The sequence below is a fragment of the Anabrus simplex genome, chromosome 13, assembly GCF_040414725.1.
Source record: "Anabrus simplex isolate iqAnaSimp1 chromosome 13, ASM4041472v1, whole genome shotgun sequence".
NCBI classification, from domain to species: Eukaryota; Metazoa; Arthropoda; class Insecta; order Orthoptera; family Tettigoniidae; genus Anabrus; species Anabrus simplex.
Window position 1 is genome coordinate 82,353,928 of NC_090277.1, and position 21,668 is coordinate 82,375,595.

General features: G+C 42.2%; 2 protein-coding genes across 4 annotated transcripts in view; both read left to right on the top strand.

Annotated features, from left to right (window-relative positions):
* Nucleotides 1-20,417, top strand: part of LOC136884941 (zinc finger protein OZF) — a 150,854-nt gene extending 130,437 nt beyond the window's left edge. The window contains exons 1-5 of one of the 3 annotated variants that reach the window (XM_067157275.2): nt 8,126-8,180; nt 8,830-8,900; nt 14,664-14,819; nt 17,338-17,541; nt 20,109-20,417. In XM_067157275.2, the coding sequence (XP_067013376.1) occupies nt 14,667-14,819; nt 17,338-17,541; nt 20,109-20,393 (642 nt within the window). In that variant the 5' untranslated portion in view covers nt 8,126-8,180; nt 8,830-8,900; nt 14,664-14,666 and the 3' untranslated portion in view covers nt 20,394-20,417. Of the gene's footprint in view, nt 1-8,041; nt 8,181-8,829; nt 8,901-14,663; nt 14,820-17,337; nt 17,542-20,108 lie in introns of those variants that run through there. The other 2 variants (XM_067157274.2, XM_067157271.2) reach the window with 2 other exon arrangements.
* LOC136884996 (glycine, alanine and asparagine-rich protein) overlaps nt 17,436-21,668 on the top strand; it is an 83,029-nt gene continuing 78,796 nt past the window's right edge. The window contains exon 1 of the mRNA XM_067157371.2: nt 17,436-17,541. The gene's annotated coding sequence lies outside the window, so the exon portion shown is untranslated. The remainder of the gene's footprint in view (nt 17,542-21,668) is intronic.

Below are 21,668 nucleotides of genomic sequence, written 5' to 3' on the forward strand. Positions count from 1 at the left end.
GCTTCGTTGTAGCTGTTGGGGGACACTCAACAATAACTCGTGTAGAAGGGTTTGGTCAATACGCTTTCGTTTTCGAAAAAAATTGAGGTGAAATGCCATGACGCAGGATCCGCTTCGGACCAGGTGGGGAGATGGAACACTAAGGCTGATGACACACGGAGCGGTTTTGGCCGACTGTGACAAAACACACGAGCGAGCGCGACGTTAGATGAGGCAACACAAACTTCAATTATCAGACCACAATACAGAAAAAAATATGGCTGCCGTACTGCGCCAAAACTGACATAGCGAGGAGCAACTTAATAATGTATAAACTGATACTTACTAATGATGCCGCGTGAATTCAGCTGAATATATGTACGAAGGTAATTCCAAAAATAAGGTCTCCTTTTTTATAAATACATAGACCTGTTTATTTTTACAATGGTTTACATTATTTTACAGCTTCAACATTTAAATATTTTTCGAAATAATAATTATTTTCGGTCGATGCGTTTTTGTAGACGCTGTGACAGTTTTTGTGTGCCCATGTCATACCAGCTCGCCGCAATGCTGTTCAGGAAGTTGTGAACCTCATCTTTCACCTCGTCGCTGGTACTGGCACCCATCTTGCGCATACTTTCCGGTATTTCAACCTTTCCGCTAACATTCTGCGAGCGGCGCTTCGGGGAAACCTCAGGAACCAAAGTGCAGAGATCATCCAGGGTGATCCGCCGATCTTCAAGCATTATTTGCTCAACCTTCACGACTGTCCCGACGGAAATTGACGGTCTCCCGCTCCTTTGTTCGTCGTGATTTTCAGTCCGACCGGCTGCAAACTCTCTACACCACTTACGAACATTTTCGACATCCATGCACTTGGCGGTAACATTCAACGGGATGGTGGTGGTGATTATTGTTTTAAGAGGAAGTACAACTGGGCAACCATCCTCTATATAACACTAAACAGAAGGAAAAATGGAAGGGGTCCGGCACTTCGAAAAATGAAGATATCGGCCAAAGGAAGACAAGGGCCACGAAGGGCGTGAAAATGAAAGACTCCCTAGCCCTCGCAAACCTAATAGCGTCGGGGTCGGAAAAGAACAAGAGTTGACCAAGGTAGGTCGGATAGGATAGATAAAAGTGAGGAGCCTGGCACAAGTAAGTGGAAGAAATGCCAGGACTCAGTTAAGGGCCCCGCGGTCGCCAACCCACGCTCCAAAGTTCAGAGCCCCTGAGGCCCCTTTTAGTCGCCTCTTACGACAGGCAGGGGATACCGTGGGTGTTACTCTACCGCCCCCACCCACAGGGGGCATTCAACGGGAGCGCCATTCTCAACGGCTGCCAAGCCAAGACTGAGTGCCTCAGCGCGGCGTGCGCATGTTTATATGCGGCTGCAGGAAATATTCTTCACAATAATGTGACCAACAGCCACACGAACAGAGTTCTGTATTTATAAAACAATAGGAGATCTTATTTTTGGGATTACCCACGTATTCAATCTATAGCGCTAGAGCGCGCACAAAGTCTTCAAAACCACGGCCGGCTGGATCCCTCGCTGCGCACCTTACTTGTCAAAACGCTCGCTGTACCGCCAGCAAACGACAGGCCGAGTCGGCAAATCTACCGCCTGTCGGCGAGCACCGCTGTGTCTGTTTCATCCCATCTGATACAATAGAAACATGCGCCGACACCGCTCCGTATGCCATCAGCCTTAAAGGCGAACACATTTAATTAAACATGTCAGACTCGCAACATAATAATTTCCGAAAAAATTATGAATCCCCGATTCCAATGCAACGCATATTTACATACTTGAAGGCAAACGGAGTGGTGGCCGAATGGTCACCGCACTTGTCTGCGAATCTGGTCGACGTGAGTCCGCGTCTAATCGCAGCATTTTTTTGTTTTGGACATCATATATATGTTAATAATTGGCTTTACGTCGCACCGAAACAAATAGGTCTTATGAAGGCAATGGGATAAGAAATGCCTAGGATTTCGAAAGAAACGTCCGTGGCCTTTATAGTCCCAGCATTTGCCTGGTGTGGAAATGGGAAACCACGGAAAACGATCTTCAGGGATGCCGACCCACTTATATCTAGAATGCAAGCTCACATCTGCGCATCCCTTACTGCACGGCCGACTCGTTCGGTAAAATAAATTATTCCTTGAAGGAACGTGAAGATAAAAATTGAACACAAGTAGTATGCAAATTGCAATTGTCTCAATTTTAAATTTAAGGCGTTATCACACAGTAAAGCCTACATTTTCTTCAACGCTAATCTTGTCATTTCTCTACGGGTGTTCATTTCGAAATCTGGGTTTAACTGATCTGATATCCAATAACTTGTTGGATTTGTTGACCTTTCGGTTTAATTATTTATAACAGCCAACGGCCATATACTGTATATGGAAAGAAAGACACTATTAAAGTAACCAGGTAAGTGAGTAGTGAGTGAATGCGTGGTATCTGTCGCAAAATTGATCACACCATTCACATATACATTCTGGAGACGGTTCATAAACTTTTGTTATTATAAATTCTGTGGTGAAATTCATGCACTTCAACACGTGTTATAGTGTGTCTCGGTGCAAATCTTGACTGTGTCTGCTCAACAGAAGTCATAGCCACCGTAGAATAGAACTCCCTCAATCTCTCAATCAATCACTATTGATCTGCATTTAGGGCAGTCGTCCAGGTGGTAGATTCCCTACCTGTCGTTTTCCTAGCCTTTCCTTAAATGATTGCAAAGAAATTGGAAATTTATTGAACATCTCCCTTGGTAAGTTATTCCAATCCCTAGCTCCCCTTCCTATAAACGAATATTCACCCCAATTTGTCCTTTTGAATTTCAACTTTATCTTCATATTGTGATCTTCCCTACTTTTAAAGACACCATTCAAACTTATTCGTCTACTGGTGTCATTCCACACCATCCCTCCTCTGACAGCTCGGAACATACCACTTAGTCGAACGGCTCGTCTCCTTTCTCCCAAGTCTTCCCAGCCCAAACTTTGCAACATTTTTGTAACGCTACTCTTTTGTCGGAAATAACCCGGAACAAATCGAGCTGCTTTTCTTTGGATTTTTTCCAGTTCTTGAATCAAGTAATCCAGGTGAGGGTCCAATACATTGGAACCATACTGTACTTGTGGTCTTACCAGAGACCTATATGCCCTCTCCTCTATATTCTTACTACAATCCTTAAATACCCTCATAACCATGTGCAGAGATCTGTATCCATTATTTACAATGCCATTTATGTGTTTACCCCAATGCAGATCTTTACATCAACACCTACGTACTTAGAGTGATCCCCATAAGGAACGTTCATCCCACAAACATAGCACGGTAATTAAAACTGAGAAGACTTTTTCTATTAGTGAAACTCAGAATCTGACTTAACCCCGTTTATCATCATATAATTAATTACCTTCTGTCCATCTCGCAACATCGTCGAGGTCTTTTTGCGTTAAGTCGGCCGTGGCCAATTTAAAGTGTTATTTGAAGTTTCTGACAGAGTTCGCAGTCCTTTGTTTCCCGTCATAAACTTTGACAGAGGCCGATCTGTCTTGGAAAATTCGCTGGGCTAGCGATCGTAGCGAGAAACCCCTTTTAGCGGGCGACGTTCTTTTATAAACAATTCTTTGGACATTTCTCGGTGCATTGTGTTGAGGATTCCTCGTAACTGTGAGATTAAAAAGCTTATGTAATAAATAAATCAGATAACTGATATATTTTGAAGCCGACATTTCAGATGAGTTGACCACATTTTTCGAAACGGGGGAAAATATCTTTGGGTAGACCGAGACTTCCACAAACACACCAGGTAGCTCCGGACCTTCAAGAAGTAGAAGGATCTGAAGAATACATTTCGGACAAAGCTGAAAATCTAAAGGACTATGTTTATAACATTTTCATCTAAAACATGAAATTACCTTCATCTGACAAACAAGGAAATACTGACTTCATTTCCGTTTGCCGTAAGATATGCACTTTAGGTCCAGTTATTAAGAACACACGTGCATAAAATTAGTACAATGAGGAATATACCCCCAGTGGGTGGGGGCGGTAGAATAACACCCACGGTATCCCCTGCCTGTCGTAAGAGGCGACTAAAAGGGGCCTCAGGGGCTCTTAACTTTGGAGCGTGGGTTGGCGACCACGGGGCCCTCAACTGAGTCCTGGCATTGCTTCCACTTACTTGTGCCAGGCTCCTCACTTTCATCTATCCTATCCGACCTTTCTCGGTCTTCTCCGACCCCGACGCTGTTAGGTTTGCGAGGGCTAGGGAGTCTCATTTTCACGCCCTTCGTGGCCCTTGTCTTTCTTTGGCCGATATCTTCAGTTTTCGAAGTGTCGGATCCCTTCCAAATTTCCCCTCTGATTAGTGTTAGATAGAGGATGGTTGCCTAGTTGTACTTCCTCTTAAAACAAAAATCACTACTACCTGAGGAATATACAATGATAAAAATTGGTACAAAATACATTATTCCTTGCAATACGCATTTAGAGCCTTGAATCTCTTTGCACAAATGGTAAAGTGATATCGCTCACACACTTCGATGCATAGTTTACATGTGCAGTCATCGCGTGGGTCATTTAAAAATGATTTCGTGCACAATTTATGATGGAAACCGTGGACATATATTTTATTAATGGCCAAAATACATTTACATTAATAACACAACATTAGTCATCTTTGCAGCAGGCTGTTAGCGATTCGTGCCGACAAGTACAAATCATAACATGATAACTTTCACATACACAGTCCGTGTCTGGTTGATGGAATTTCTTAGTTTTACACAACTTATAATGAAATCCATGTATTGCAAAGCGTGTAATGAAGTGTCTGAGCTCATATCCTCCTCCTTGCCAGTCTTTGTAAATCATTGCGTCCGTAAAGTAAAATTCGCTCCATATGTCTCTTCTTTGCTCTTAATGTCTCTATGAACTGTAGATATGTTGGTGTAGCTGGTAGCCGTAGGTAATAACGGAGATCCTCTACGGAGAAAGGTTCACGAGATAACTCATACACGAGCCTTGAAGGCGTATACTTCGAGACACATAGTGCCTTTTTCAGAAAAGTATCTTTCACTTTTTCTAGTTGCTTGAACTGCTTCATTTTTAGATGTGGCCATACAATTTCTAAACCATAGGTGATCGCGGGTGAACTTTGAGGTCAAATCATTTCAGAGCTGTTCTGAGGGACAACTTGTTCAAATTCTGTACGTCGTGATGGCTCTGATTGCTGCATTTGTCCTGTCATTGATGTGGGTAGAGAAAACATTACCTCTAGTTTGTAGTGTGACTCCCAAACCCGTGGACGTATAGACTTGTGATTGTTCTTCGAAAAACCTGGTTTCGTCCATTCCATTTTTGGTCTATCATGGCCAGTACTATTGGGCTTAATATTCGTCGGTTCACCAGGAGTATCAATGGACGTCGCCGTACGACATCTGCTTCAGATGCAATGGGCTTAATATTCTTCGGTTCACCAGGAGTATCTATGGACGTCACTGGCAACTCTGACCGCGCATATGGACGGTTCGGATAACAATAAAAGCGAGGATATTGTCATTTATGATGGCGATTGCCTTGCGCAGGATTTAACGTGCGCAATGTACATTTGAAGGGTAGTTTATAATGTCCGAAAAATGTTTTTTTTAATGGATGTATGTAAAATGTTTTTTTAATGGATTGGAGACGTATTTATGTTTTATGTGGTGAGAAGTAATTCTGTCTTAATATTTTAATGGTCAAATATTCTTCTTAAGTGTAGTTGGAATATTTTTAAGTGAATTTACCTGTCAGTATATGAATAGGCTGTTTTTTGTGTTTACCATGAGCAAATGCCAACCGGTTGGACTTTCCACTCGTGGTTTGACTTTGATACACCTTTTATATGAAAGTTTATCTTAATTAAAATTTCAGGATGAACTATAGGCGATAAGAACTACACATTTAAATATCAAAATGATGTCAATCTATATTACATTAAGTATGCCGTAGGTGAATATTGATCACTTCACGAATGATCTTACCTTAACCTAAAAGTGCTAGGTGCAACGCAATTTTAAAATGACTGAAATGCAACATGATTTTGTGAGGTTATGGTCGATACAAAGGACTGCTATTTCTCATCTCTGTACTTATCGTGTTTTGTCTCTTCTCTCCTCTTCCACTCTCTTCACTTCCTTGTAGTTCCTGTTCTTCATCATGTTCGTCACATCTTTGAAGAATGGATTTTCTTGGTCTTCTTTCGCTTCTCGTTACCAGCATGTTAGGTGCATCAGCAGGTGACCTACAAGTTTTATTTTTCTTCTTTCTGTCTCTTTAATGTTCCACCTACGTTGTTTACGCAAAACTTGGCGTGACCAAGTCACCAATGAGGACATCTTGAGGAGTTTCTCCAGGAAATCACAAGATACTAGCTGATTTACCCGCGCTGCGGTGCGGAATTTTGCATTGTGTACTGAATTCTAGGTGAAGTAATTTAGGCCCTACACGTTATGAGTAAGATTTTATTAAATTGCACAGCTCTTCGCGTTACCAGAGAAACACGTCGGGGAGGTCGCCATACATTTCTCATGAGAAGTCCCGATTGGGGAGATGTCATTGTAATGGAGGGCCTCCTTGCCTACTTCACCCCCTGCGGGTGGTGGCGCTAGAATAACACTCACGGTATCCCCTGCCTGTCGTAAGAGGCGACTAAAATGGGTTCCAGGGGCTCTGAACTTTGGAGCGTGGGTTGGCGACCACGGGGACCTTAGCTGAGCCCTGGCATTGCTTCGGCGTACTTGTGCCAGGCTTCTCACTTTCATCTATTCTATCCGACCTCTCTTGGTCAACGCTTGTTCTTTTCCGACCCCGACGCTGTTAGGTTTGCGGCGGCTAGGGAGTCTTTCATTTTCACGCCCTTCGTGGCCGTTGTCTTACTTTGGTCGATATCTTCATTTTTCAAAGTGTTGGATCCCTTCCCATTTTCCCTCTGATTACTGTTGTAATAGAGGATGGTTGCCTAGTTGTATTTCCTTTTAAAACAATAATCACCACCACCACCATCACCTTCCTCATGCTTACTGATTACCTTCAAAACTTTTCGTAGACTCCCTGAGGTGGAATCTGAACCCATCTCCGGAAACTTTCATAGGCCTTAGAATTCTTAGGTATTTATTATCTATCTCCGAAATTCTCATTCTCGCTAAGTTTTCTGCTGTGACTATTATATGATAATGTTTGTATTTGTTGAAGAGAAGACTGAATTTGTATGCCTTGAAGCAGAGCCTTCTTCCTCGCAGGTTTCTTGTCGACGTTTGGAGGTAGAATTCAAGCCAAATTTTTTAGTTTCTCGGTCTTCTGCAAGGTGCCCATTGCTTGAAGTAAATGTGATCTCCTCTTCTTCTTTCTTCGTTATGTCCAATTTAAAGAGCACGTTTTTACTAGTAAGCTTGGTCTAACGGCTTCTCCTTCTCCTTCTCCTCCCAAAATCTCTTCATGAATTCGCTTTGGTGTTTTTTCCGTTCTTCTATCCACTGTTTTCCATTATTTTGTCTTTGTTTAAGCTTTTTTCACGGATCTGTGATTTAGAACCAGAATTCCAAAGACTTTACGATTTTTCATGGTATCGTTTGTAGCATTTATTTCTTGTAAATCCTGCTTAAATTCGTTGATTTTCACCTTCTTTGAATTGATTATACGTACCGCAGTTAATATTTTTTTAGCCATTCTATTATTGTCCATTCTACAGATTATTTATTTATTATTTATCGTATGATGTGCACAGATAGATTATATAAATAAGTATACAATGTATACACAATATATACAAGCAGAAGCCTATAGTTCCAAATCAAGTCCATTGATCCATTTTAAGGCCTCCTCAGTTGCATTATGAATGTCCTCCAAAGAACCTTGAAATGCTCTCTGTGGGCACTCGGCAATTACGTGGTGGATGGTCTGTGAGGTAGCTCCACAATCACACCCAGAAGACTTCTGCCAGCCCCATTTATAAATAGTATAGCCGCATCTTCCTTGATTGACTCTTATCCTGTTTAGAGTCCTCCATTGACGTCTGGGTAGATGGAATCCGGGAGGTTGAACATGAGGTAGAGACACAAGATGTTGATTGGGAACAGAAGACTGCTGCCAATGGTGTAACCAGGCGTTCGTGATGGAGAACCCAGATTCTTCCAGTGTAAGTGCAGTGCGCCAGGGTGGAAATCTAGACTTAAGTCGTGGAGGGGCAGGTTGAGTAATATCCTGGTGAACGGGGAGGTTGGAGTCCAGGCTGGTCTTCTTCCACAGTTTTAGAAGAGCTTCAGACCTTCTTAAGCAAGGCGGTGGAATATTACTGAGTGATTATGGAATGGGAAGGAATCGGCCGTGGCCTTAAGGTACAGTCCCAGCATTTGCCCGGTGTGAAAATGGGAAACCACGGAAAACCATCTTCAGGGCTGCCGACAGTGGGGCTCGAACTCACTATCTCCCGGATGCAAGGTCAAAGCTGCGCGTCCCTAACCGCACAGCCAACTCCCCCGGTAATTTCAAAGCTCTCCTACGTAAATTTAACTCTTGTCTTGAGTTTTTCTTTTAATCCATGTGCAATAAGTGGGACCATATGCTTTCCAATTTCATCAATTGTATTTTAGAGTGGCCTACTAGAGATGTGGTTTCTGAGGCATATCATGCTTCCGGTAAAATAACTGTCCTGTAATGAATCTTCATGTTTACTATTATTATTATTATTATTATTATTATTATTATTATTATTATTATTATTATTATCAGTATTAGTATTAGTATTATTATTATTATTATTAATTGTCTGATTTCTTTTACCTCAGCTCTCCTCGGATATGGTCTGGTTTTTGCTCTGCAAGGTCAACCAGAAGGACACTTTGCACCGGAACTGGTGGTGAGTTCAGTCCCATATTATTTTACAAATATTAATGTAATATTTTTCTTTTAATCTGGTTCATTTAGAAAGAAATATTCTTTTCCTAAATACCTTTGCTGTATCAACATAGTCGACTAGGGATATTTAGTTTGATGACTTTCTCTAAATTCCTGTAGTGTCGAGGTAGTATTCTAATACGATGATTCATGTTTTATTTTGGGAATCGGGAGAGGAAGCACCAAATATAATGGGTCTGAAGCTTAATTCTCTATTAGTTCTAAATCCTACCACATTGTCCTTCCTTCTCTGTTAATAGTGACTAACATATCCAGTTGAACTTCGAGTGAAGTTATATATATATTTTCTGTTGCCTGTAATAGATAACCGAGAATGTGAAGAAATTTCTGGTTAGACTTCAGTGTTTATTAAAAGCGTTCTTCTACCTGTACTTTTTGATTTTTAAGACATTTGTTTGTGATACAGGTCAAGTAATGATCAATGTTTGGTTTAGTTTTATTTTGCCATAGGTCCTCGTTTATCTTAGACCGTTACACGATTTTATATAGTACGGACGGAGAAGGGATTGGAATCATTTACATGGAAAAGGTTTGATAAATTTCCAAGTTCTTTGAAAACGTTTAAGAAAAAGTTAGGTAAACAATTGATAGGGAATCTGCCACCAGGGCGACAGATACTCGTTGTCTCTCCTCGATTTCCCTTGTAAACAGTGGTGGCAATAAGGATCACGCAGACCCCGCGGGGCGGGAGGTCTAGGACTGTTTCTTACTTCAGTAGCTGAAGAGTGATTTTACATGTTGATAAAGCTACAGCACACAACACAGTATTATTGTACAAAGGGCACTAGGAAAGTTTTGCAATGTGAGTGAACGCTTTAGATTTTTTCAAAATAATTTCCACCACACTCAATACACTTCTCCATACGTCGAAACCAGTCATTGAACCAACTCTGCCACTTTTCTTCGGTTACATTTTCACACTCTTGATCCCATGCTGCCACAAGCTCCTCGTCGGAAGCAAAACGCCGCCCTTTCAGCTTCATCTTCACTTCTTGGAAGAGTGCGAAGTCACATGGGGCAAGATCAGGACTGTATGGAGGGTGATCAAGCACAGCCAACCCTGATCTGGCAAGAAAATTCATTGTTACATTAACACGATGTGCTGGAGCATTGTCATGATGCAAGAGCCAAGTGTTGAGCTGTGAAATTGCATGGAGCTGCTTGAGAGCCTGGATGACCTGAGGCTGACAAGTTTCACTGTACCACTTCGCGGTAACTGTCCTTTGTATTTCTAGCACACCCCGAGTCAGGATGCCCCGTTTAGTGAAGAATACTGCAATCATCCTTTTCTTCACTGACCTTGACTTTCGCACAGTCATAGGAGTACCCTCATCTTCAAACAGCCACACCTTGTTCTGGGATTTTGTTGGGACATCGTAATAATAAAGCCAAGTTTCGTCACCTGCAACGATGCTGTTGACGTTACGCGAAGTCCCATTTTCAAACTGTTTTAACATTTTTCGGCACCATTCATTAGATTTGCCGTTTGTTCCTCTGAAAGTGAATGGGGCACCGAAAGGGAACACACCTTTCTAACATGGAGATGGTCGTGTAGAATTGAATAAATAGCTGGTGCAGGGATGTGGAGGGTCTCTTCTACCTGCCGATATGTCAACCGCCTCTCTTGCTACAACATTTTCCTCACAGCTTCAATGTTTTCCTCAGTCACTGATTCAGACGGTCGCCCAGAACGAGGATCGTCTTCAACCCCAAAATTTCCCCTCTGGAACTCTTTGTACCAGCGGAAAATTGTTGTCGGATCTGGACAGTCTTTCCCCAGCGGATAATTGCACGATATTCACCTTTAGACCACACTGACATCTTAACTTGCTTTCAATCCCACTGTTTGGTAACAATTGGTGTGAAGGTCGCGCCTTGCTGTTTTCTAGACCGGGTTTCACCCCTCTTTTCATCCCTCGCATTAACAGGGGTGTCCAGCCAACTGTTTTGCGTGTTGCAAAACTTTCCTAGTGCCCTTTGTATTACAGAGGGTTATTTCAAACTTAGGCCATCGTAGTGCAGAGCTTCTTTCATAAATAGGAGTACGGTAATTATTTCCGAAAGAATATGGGTTTCCCAACCTTTTCTAATAATAACCATCCCTTGCTGCCACTCACAACAATCAAAAACGCTTTTGAAGTGATTAGGCAGTTCTTAGAACCCATCCTTCCTCCTTATCTAAACTCTAAATACCGAAGTTTCGAGCCTGTTTATAACTCTCGGCAGTCAGTGTAGCTAAGTAGGCCTACGATGGACGGTTGAGTTGTAAATTATTTGGTCCTAGGAACGATATTATTTCTTATTATTGTGACAATCAGCGTGTTTTGATTACTATAATTGGAATATGCATTTATTGTGTGTGTGTTCGTACCATATAAGTGTATTATGTTAATTCCTTCGGATTTGAGAACTAAATTATGTAATCATCATTATTATTGCGTTGTTGTAGTTCATTGTAATAATTTACAACCTTATACTACGAAATAAACTTTAACTTTCCTTATCAGGAAACGAGGGGCCCATTTTCAGCTATTGTTGGGGTGGCCCCGAGCTTCTTAGCATCGCTACTGCTTGAAAAATTGTTATTTTGTAAACTGATATTTCTTTAACTGAGATCGGAGATAAGGCTATTCGCGAATGATGTTATACTGTAGGCGACTACAACGAAGATCTCGACAACGTAGCGTGACGGACAGCAGTCAATGGTAGGGCTATAAACGCGGTGTAAGCTCACCGCGCGGAAAAGCCTTCTCAGTTTTAATTACTGTGTTGATGAGACGAGTGTTCCTCAAGGGGGTCACTAGTATCTATAGCTCCTTCCACGTTAAGAAAACAGTATTGCTCTTATGACAACAGGGTTGCCATATCGAACGGCTCTGCTTAGCACCATCATGGGAAAACGGCGGCACATAAATATGTGCAATTCAGTATTTATGTTCAAGAAAAAAAAAAAAAAAAAAAAAAAAAAAAAAAAAGCGGAAGAAACTAAGCTACAAATTATTTTTATGAACTAAAGGGGACTGGGGTTTTACAGGGGCTATTTATGCTCGTACAGAATCAGAGGTTAACTACGGCACATAAAAAACATCAGCATTGAAGTGTAAGGGAAATTGGGGGAGAAAAGCACGGTGTGAAGATGAGAAACCACGGAAAACGATCTTTAGGGCTTCCGACAATGGGGTTCGAACTCACTATCTCCCGAATGCGAACTCACAGCTGCGCACCCCTACCCGCACGGCCAGCTCACTCTGCCCCCTGTGGGTGGGGGCGGTAGAATAACACCCACGGTATCCCCTGCCTGTCGTAAGAGGCGACTAAAAGGGGCCCCAGGGGCTCTGAACTTTGGAGCGTGGGTTGGCGACCACGGGGCCCTTAGCCGAGTCCTGGCATTGCTTCCACTTACTTGTGCCAGGCTCCTCACTTTCATCTATCCTATCCAACCTCCCTTGGTCAACTCTTGTTCTTTTCCGACCCCGACGCTATTAGGTTTGCGAGGGCTAGGGAGTCTTTCATATTCACGCCCTTCGTGGCCCTTGTCTTCCTTTGGCCGATACCTTCATTTTTCGATGTGTCGGATCCCTTAAATTTTTCCTCTGATTAGTGTTATATAGAGGATGGTTGCCTAGTTGTACTTCTTCTTAAATCGATAATCACCACCACCACCAACAGCTCACTCGGGAGCTCAGGAAGGAAGAGAACAGAAACTTTTGAAATATGGTGTTACAGAAGAATACTGAAGGTGAGAGGGATAGATTGAATCACGAATGAAGATATACTGAATCGAACTGGCGAGAGGAGAAAGATTTGGCGAAATTTGACCTGAAGAAGAGATAGAATGATTGGACACATCTTAAGACACCCAGGACTTGTGCAGTTGGTTTTTAAGGGAAGTGTACGCGGTAAGGACGGCAGGGTATAATATGACAAGCAGATTAGAGCAGATATAGCTGTTACGTAGAAATGAGAAGCTTTGTTCAGGATAGGGTAGTATGAACAGCTGCATGAAACAAGTATATGGACTGATGGACCCAGACAACAACAGAATCTTAGGACGACCAGATTTAGGTAAATTAACCGCGGAATGTATTTCTGATGTGATAAATTTCTAGGGCGTGAAGGTTGAGGGGGCGGGCAAAGGGAACAGAGTCTCTTAACTGGTGGGTTGGTGACCACGGGGCAATAAGCTGAGTCCTGGCATTGCTTCCACTTGTCACATGCTCCTCACTTTCATCTATCCTATCCGACCTCTCTTGGTCAACTCTTGTTCTGTTCCGACCCCGACGGTTTATATGTTTCTGAATATTTGAGTCTGAAGAATCTCCCTATGTTATTTCAAGAACGAGATATGTCATCCTTCTTCTTCTTCTTCTTCTTCTTCTTCGAATAATCCCTTTTGCGGGTACGATAAATCAACTTTGCTTACTTTTGTTTGCATTTAACTTTCTTCGTTTCCAAACTTCCTCCATTTTCTGAGAATGTGGTTCTTTTTCCTCTTGAGTCCATTTTCTTCCAGTTGCTAATTTCTTCCTCACCTGAAATCCTGTTTTTCGCGTTACTTCTCTGAAACGTGTTCTGTTTTCTACCGTATCTATTTCAATTCCAGCGTTGTTCGTACCCTTTTCAATTTCAGTGAACCATGTTGGCTTGGATTTGTAACTGTTCAATAAGTTGAAGATTTGTTTAGTTAGTCTATTGTTATTCATTCTATAAATGTGTCCAAAAAACTGGAATGTTTTTTCCTCATTAGAGTTGTGAGTTTTTCAACTTTTAAATATAGCCCTGTGTTTGCTCGTAGTCTAAATTCGGCACTGTTGTTTCTTGTAGGTCCCAGTATTTTTCTCAAAATTCTTCTTTCAAGTTTTTCTAATTTTTCAAGATCACCAAGAGTTTCTGCTGCATATAAAAATTCTGGCCGGACCACTGTTTGATAATGTCTTAATTTCAAGTTCCAGGATAGAGATTTCTTATTGTATATATTTTTTGTCGTATGAAACATCCTTCCCATTTGTTTACTCCTATACCTATAGCTACCTTGTCCTCAGACACTCCGGCACTAAAAGCCATACGCCATTTCATTTCTGTAGCTACACCTTTTCTTTTGTGTTGTTTGTTACCAATTCTCTCAGATATTTAAAGCAATCTGTCCCTGATATTATGTTATTGTTAAGTGTGATATTTTGAGGGACATTAATGATGTTTGTCATGAACTTTGATATTTGCAATCCTATTTTGACCGCTTGTTTCTGTAATTCTCGTATTTGTTCTTGAGCATTATCTAACGAGTCTGTCATTAACGTCATGTCATCTGTGAAAGCTAAACAATATATAATGATTTTATTTGGATTTCTTCCTACTTGAACACCTTTAGTATTGATGGCTTAACTCCATTCTCGAACTACTTTCTCTAATGCACAATTGAAGAGTAGTATGCCATCCTATTTTATTTAAGTTTTTTCAAGTATAATGCTGTTACTATGCGTTTTATTTTTCAGGTAATTTATACATTTATTATTCAAAATTGTTTCTGTGAATTGAAGAACCAAACATTTATACATTTAATGAGTAAAGCTGAGAAGACGTGGCTTTCAGTGGTACAAAAAAATAAAATTTCTAGGGTGTTGTTCCAGGGTTCAAATTCTACGTTCGTTTTTTCCTACTCATTTCTAATATTTGAGATGTATAACTAAGATGTGGTTGTTTCCAGGGTATGTTCCCAGCCAAGAGGGAAGGTCCTTCCGGCATGCAGAACGGCAACGTGAGCAACCGAGCTAAGGCCACCAACATTGCTCAGAAAGCTGCTCTGGAGGCTAAGGCGGCATCAGATGCGCAGCTCATTGCTGGTCAGCAAGCGGCTCACCAGGTGATTTACTATTCTCATCGTATCAGCATTATTGCGGTCGGTAATGTATGTTGATTTGGCCCAGTTTTATGGAAGGATGCCCTTCCTGACTACAACCCAACTGTTAGCTATAAGAATGATGATTATTTGTCTGTGTAGAATTTTAAATACAGCATTGATATTACAGTACATTAATTAATCATTACATTGCATTACAATTATGACAAAATTACTAAAATAAATTACTGAAATACCGCGTAAGGCAATGCCTTATGGATGATATATTTCAACAATATATATTTACGCATCATTAAAAAAATCTACGGTGGTAGGCTACAACTTATTCTATACTAAGCATAGTATTGGAAAAATTATACAAACCTATAAAATCTCGAATATTTACATTATTATTATATCAATGTTCAAAATGTGCATATAATTACATACATAATCATTATAGACCGTTATTATGCCTTTCAGCGTTCAGTCTGCAAGCCTCTGTGAATTTACTTTTACCAAATGTCGCCACAATCCTTTATTTGCAACTAGTGCTGTGGCCTCATTTAGTTCTGTACCTCTTATCTTTAAATCGTTAGAAACTGAGTTTAACCATCGTCGTCTTGGTCTCCCTCTACTTCTCTTACCCTCCATAACATATATGTTTCTCCTAGGTAACCTGTCCTCCTCCATTTGCCTTACACGACTCCACCACCGAAGCCGGTTTATGCGTACAGCTTCATCCATCGAGTTAATTCCTAACTAAGCCTTTATCTCCTCATTCCGAGTATCCTGATGTTTGTACCAGCAATCATGGTTCATGATGTTGATGGTTCATGGTATGGGTTACTGTACTCACGTCCTAGTTCGTGAACCATGGGCAACGGCTGAGTGGCCGTAGTAAGTGGTCCTGAGAGTCGGGATACCAGTTGCTATGGAATGGGAGTGGGCATCTCGAACATATTCTGAGTCATGGCTCTCCTTGTGCTCAGACGGCTAGGACTATACCATCCACCGGTGGGTCCTTAACCCGTTAGAGGGGAGATCCTCACTTGGACTATGTGTAAGTAGGGTAGCATCCTGCTTCATGAATTTACCGAGCTCAGAACATTTTAAGCATATGATATAATCAAAACTATTATTATTATCATCATCATCATCATTTTTATTTCCCCTTGTCCAGCTCCTGCCAGGTCGGGGTGTTGCCTCTCCTTCCACCACTCCTCTTCAGTAATTCTGTTCCAGTCCAGTCTTCTTTCTTCTTATGTGTGTGTTTTTACAATCTGCTTTACGCCGCACCGACATAGATAGATCTTATGGCAACAAAGGTCTAGGACTGAGAAAGAAACGAGCGTGGCCTTAAGGTGCAGCCCCAGCAAATGCCTGGTGTGAAAATGGGAAACCACGGAAGACCATCAATGGTTGCCGACAGTGGGGTTCGAAGCCACTATCTCCCGAATGCAAGCTGATAGCTATGTGACCCTACCGTTCTTGCTTAGGGCCTCCCCGTTCGCCTCTTTCCCTATATCTTAGCCTCCAATACTTGTTTTAGTATCGTTCCCTCCTCCTTCCTCATAACACGTCCAAACCATCCCTTTGTATTCTTCTTCAGTTTTTCTATCCCTTTTTCTTTTCTGACCTCCACATTTCTTATTGTTTCCTTGTCTTCCCTACCATACTCCTCAGGAACTTCATCTCACTGGCCTGAATCTTACTCTCATCTCTTGCTGTCAGTTTCCAAGTTTCTGATGCATACGTTAATACAGGGGTAGAGTACATCTTGTACATTATCTCTTTACATTTCTTAGGAACTTCTTTGTTCCACAGCAAGTTCCTTAACTTCCACGTATTTCCCACTTGCTTATCATCTTATCCAACCTTGCATCTTGCATTATTTCACTTCCCAAATATTTGAAGGCTTCAGCAACCTCAAGGTTTTGTCCCCTGATTCTAACGATTCCTTTTCCTCCTCTGTCTCATCTTGGATAGCGGTCAGAAGTGCGGAATGTTTCTGCAGTTTTACTTCAGCTGTGACTCAAGTAGTGCATTTTCACTATAAACCTAAGTGTCCAATTTGCTATCAAAACGCGGAAGCTTGCATTCAGCAGAAGAGAAGCTAGGAATTAACAATTTATGACGCCCCACATCAATACTAAACATAGAGATGAGTCCAGCGGCAAAGATGGTTTGTCTGATAAGTTAATCCTCTAGTTACTACAGCTACAAGTTAACAAGTAGTTTGTGTGTGCGGCAGGTTAAGATCAAGCTAGCAGAGAAGGTGATTTGTCTGATAAATTAATCCTCTAGTTACTATAGCTCCAAAGTAAAAAGTAGTTTGTGTGTGTGGCAGGTTAAGATCAAGCTAGCAGAGAAGGTGATTTGTCTGATAAATTCATCCTCTAGTTACTATAGCTCCAAAGTAAAAAGTAGTTTGTGTGTGTGGCAGGTTAAGATCAAGCTAGCAGAGAAGGTGATCTGTCTGATAAATTCATCCTCTAGTTACTATAGCTCCAAAGTAACAAGTACTTTGTTTGTGCGGCAGGTTAAGATCCAGTTAGCAGAGAAGGCACAGCAAGCGGCGCAGGCTGCTCAAGCCGCTCTGTCCGGTAAACAACAGATCGTGGACCAACTGGAGGAGGAAGTGCGCCAGGCGGAGGCCGTGGTCCAAGAGGAGGGCGCGTCACTCCAGCAGGCCCAGCAGGAGGTCCAGGCTGCTGGCGCATCTGCACAGCAAGCTCAGCAACAGGTATTACTTGTCTGATCAGTCATTACCGCTAGAGAGTGAGCGCGCTTACGTTTGTTGACATCTGTGCAAACCGGGCGAGCCAGCACGCACACTCACTTGAAAACAGTACCTATTGATGGCTGTTAACAGGTTATAGTGCGACGTTAACCACGTTAAGGTTAAGGCCACAAAAACGGTTGACATGATCTTTACCGGCCTCAAAATGTATCCCCCACCCCTAACTAAACAATACCTCTCTATCATTGCGACCCAGGACAAGATATTTGGGAATGACCCTGAATAGAAAACGTTTACGGAGAGATCATATTGCCCAGGTTATCACTAGAGCGAAAGTCCATACGTCCGCTCTGTACCCTCCCTTGAGAGACATCTGCCTGTTCAATTAAAAGAGGATGTACCTAGCCTGCATTAGGCCTGTCCTAATGTTCGGCTGCGAAACCTGAGGATATACCGTATATAGAGCACTACAGGTCGTGCAAAACAAGGTTATATCCTTAATGACCGGCTCCCCACGATTCACGAATCTACGAAGACTACACATCTCCCTACAAATACCGACGATACCCAAGTTCATAGACAAGACAGCTTTAGGTGTATAAGGTCTCTCCTATGAACTCAGACCGAACGCACGGTAATTGTACTCTGTGCTACGGCAGCTGCCTCAGCCTCGCCCTGCTTTAAGTGTGTATACAATCTTATATGCAATCTTACCTTATAAAATATGCTGGAAGTGTCATCCTTCCTGGGTTATACAAGCATTGTACGTGGTAACCACATTCTGGCTGACGCGAGAGTTCTGCCACTGTAATGTTTCTGATTTCATTCGTAATGTTTTCTTTCTCCTCCAATGTGTGAGGATTTGTTCGATACACATTTTCTTTCATTTTACCCCACAAGTAAAAAATCACACACTGTTAGATCTGTAGAACGAGGATGAAAGGGACCAGCACTGATCACTGTCTGAAAACACTTCCGAGGTTGTAAGAAGAATATCTTCTGCTGTGTGAGTAGGGACTGAATCTTGTTGAAACCACCCACGCGATTTTTCTTCTTTCGTTAGCTGATGGAAGAACGGTGTCAAACTGTCATGTTGGTACCTCTCTGCATTTACTGTTGTCTCAAAAAGAAAGGCCCAATTACTCGTCTTGCACTAACACCACACCAAACACCAATCTTTCTAACATAATGAGGGACTTTGTACACACCATTAGGATTTTCCGCTCACCAACGAGTGATGACTGTTCACAAGGCCATTAAGATGAAACCAGAACTTTTACATACGAAGATACGGTGTTGCAATGATAACTCTCACCATGTAAACAGCTGAGATTCAGACTGGCAACTCACGCTTGCCAGGTCAAGAACTATGCGCGTGCCTCCCATACTGCAGCTGCCGTAGCCCAGAGTACAAATACCGTACGTTCGGTCTGGGTTTATAATAGAGACCCTGTAATTAGGTCGTAACCCTGCCGTCCTCAAGATCGCGGCATTAATATGATTAGAAGAATATTCTTTATTTCAAAACTGCCTACTAGGCGTAAAATTCGAGGACCGTGGTTAATGTTCAAAAGATAAAACTGATGCGTGTTAAAGTAAGGGATTTCCATTCCGATCATGTATTTTATTCATAACCGGATACGATTTCTCCCCGATAGCGAATATCTTTAAGGTCATTAGAAACTTACCGTTGGTGAGTTTCTCTCCCCTTAAATAAATTAAAAAAAAAATCAGATACATGCAAAGGGAACTGTCTTAAGTCCTGGGACATGCAGCTCTATATTTGAGAATAAAAAATATCGACAGGCAATCAAATCAGTGTTGAAAACATCCAAGGGATATGAGCTACGAATTTTTGGACAAATAAAATATAATGAAGTATGAGAATATATTCTTCATTTATTCCTAAATCTTACACTGCCTTTCTTAATCATCGTTACCCGGTCGATTAGATTAGGAGTTTGCCTTTTTTCTACCACTATAAGCGCTAATTTGAGTCAATACAGAGTTTCACTTAAGCCCTCATAACTACATTCGGTGTGGACATTTTTCAAAAAAGTCAAAAACGCCTGAGGGTATTGAAACAAGGAACCACATTACAGAAATAATTACGTGAATAAGTCCATTTGGCTAGGATTTGAATCAAAAAGAAAACTAGTAAAGGAACAAGCGATTTTAGGCTGTTTTCTCCGGAACTGCATTTGGGCCAGAAGTGATTTTTGAAATTTGATTTTTTTTTTTTTTTTTAGTTTGATAGAGCTATCCAAGACTCACAATTTGAAATCTTTCCGCGTCCTTTAGTTATTCAACTTTCGGCACAATTGAGGAAAATGCTTCATTTTACGTTTTTTGTAGTATGGGGACCGCTACTTTGCTAAGACATGTTTTCAACATTTAAAATCTATTTATACAAATCTACAGCCCATCCACCCCTCAAGGTCACTGTTGCTAGGTAAAACATATTGTGACGTATTTTCCGTTACACGTTCTAACTCGCTAACTTTCTCTCTTACCCGTTTTCATCCTATGGTTCTTGTTCTATGGAGTGATTCATCACCGTTGCGTTTCAGCTGAAGGTGCTGACGTCAGCCGTCCAGCTGGAACAGAACAACGTGGGCAACGCCGAGCAGGCAGCGCAGGGGGCTCAGCAGGAGTTGGCCGAGAAGTTACAGCTAGTGGAAGCAGCGAAACACCGCGTCTCCGTGCTCCTGTCACAGCTGTCGTCTGCACGCGCAGACCTGGCCAACACCAAGCAGGCTGCGCAGAGAGCAAGCGCAGCTGCCCAGGAAGCTAAAGCTAATGCCGCGCGCAACAGACGTCGTCTTAACCGAGACCAGAACTTGCCCCCAGAGTGATTGTATTTATTGTACTGGATTTCTTTTGAGAACAGTTAAATATATAACTTAATATGATCTTCTTGGAACTTACTGTTGTACTTCTTAACAGGTAAATTGGCCTCCTTGGCGTAGAGATCTTCTGTGCAGAGAATCGCGGGTTCGATTCCCTGCGGGGTCGGGGTATTTAAATTGTCTGACTCGGGGACTGGGGGTTTCTATTTGTCCCAACACATTCCTTCACCCACACGCAACACATCACACTATAAACCCCTCCACATAGCTCCCTGTGGGTGGAGGAGGTAGAATAAAACTCACGGTATCTCCTGCCTGTCGTAAGAGGCGACTAATAGGGGCCCCAGGGGTTCTCAACTTGAGAGCGTGGGTTGGCGACCAAGGGGCCCTCTCGGGTCAACTCTCGTTCTTTTGCGATCTCGACGGTATTAGGTATGCGAATCCTAGGGAGTCTTCCATTTTCACACCCTTCGTGGCCCTCGTCTTTCTTCGCCCGATACCTTCATTTTTTAATTATTTGGTTTACGTCGCACCGACACAGATAGGTCTTATGGCGACGCTGGGATAGGAAAGGCCTATGAGTGGGAAGGAAGCGGCCGTGGCCTTAAGTTACAGCCCCAGCATCTGCCTGGTGTGAAAATGGGAAACCACAGAAAACCATCTTTAGGGCTGTCGAAAGTGGGATTTGAACCCACTATCTCCCGGATGCAAACTCACAGCCGCGCGCCCCTAACTGCACATCCAACTCGCCCGGTCCTTCATTTTTTTCCCTCTCTCATTTGTGTTATACTGATGATGGCTGCCTAGTTGTACTTCCTCTTAAAACAATGATCACCACCACCCCACCTTCACATAGGGTTGTGTCAGGAAGGGCATCCGGCTGTAAAACAGGGCCAAATCTGTATATGCAATTGCACGAAAGTATGGGTAAAACAACGGTAGAAGAATTAACAGTTTAGACTGCCCGGTAAATCCCTTCTTTACTCCGCAGATATTTCTCTTTTCTACGATTTGCTTTAGGGTACGTCCAAGATGCACGCTGGTTTTCTGAGTCAGACAGTCGGCGCCGAGTCGGCGTAAGTATATCCTTTGTTGCTAAGCGGGACTGGCCTTAATGCATCTGCGCGAAGGAAGCCTGCGCACTGGTAGTCTGACTCAGATGTTTACCGGAATGATTAGTTCATTCTGGTTTCAGACAACCTGCCGCGCAGGCTGTTGATTTTCGTGTTGAGTGTGTTTTGGCATTTTGTTAACGATGGATATCGAGGATTTAATTTCAAA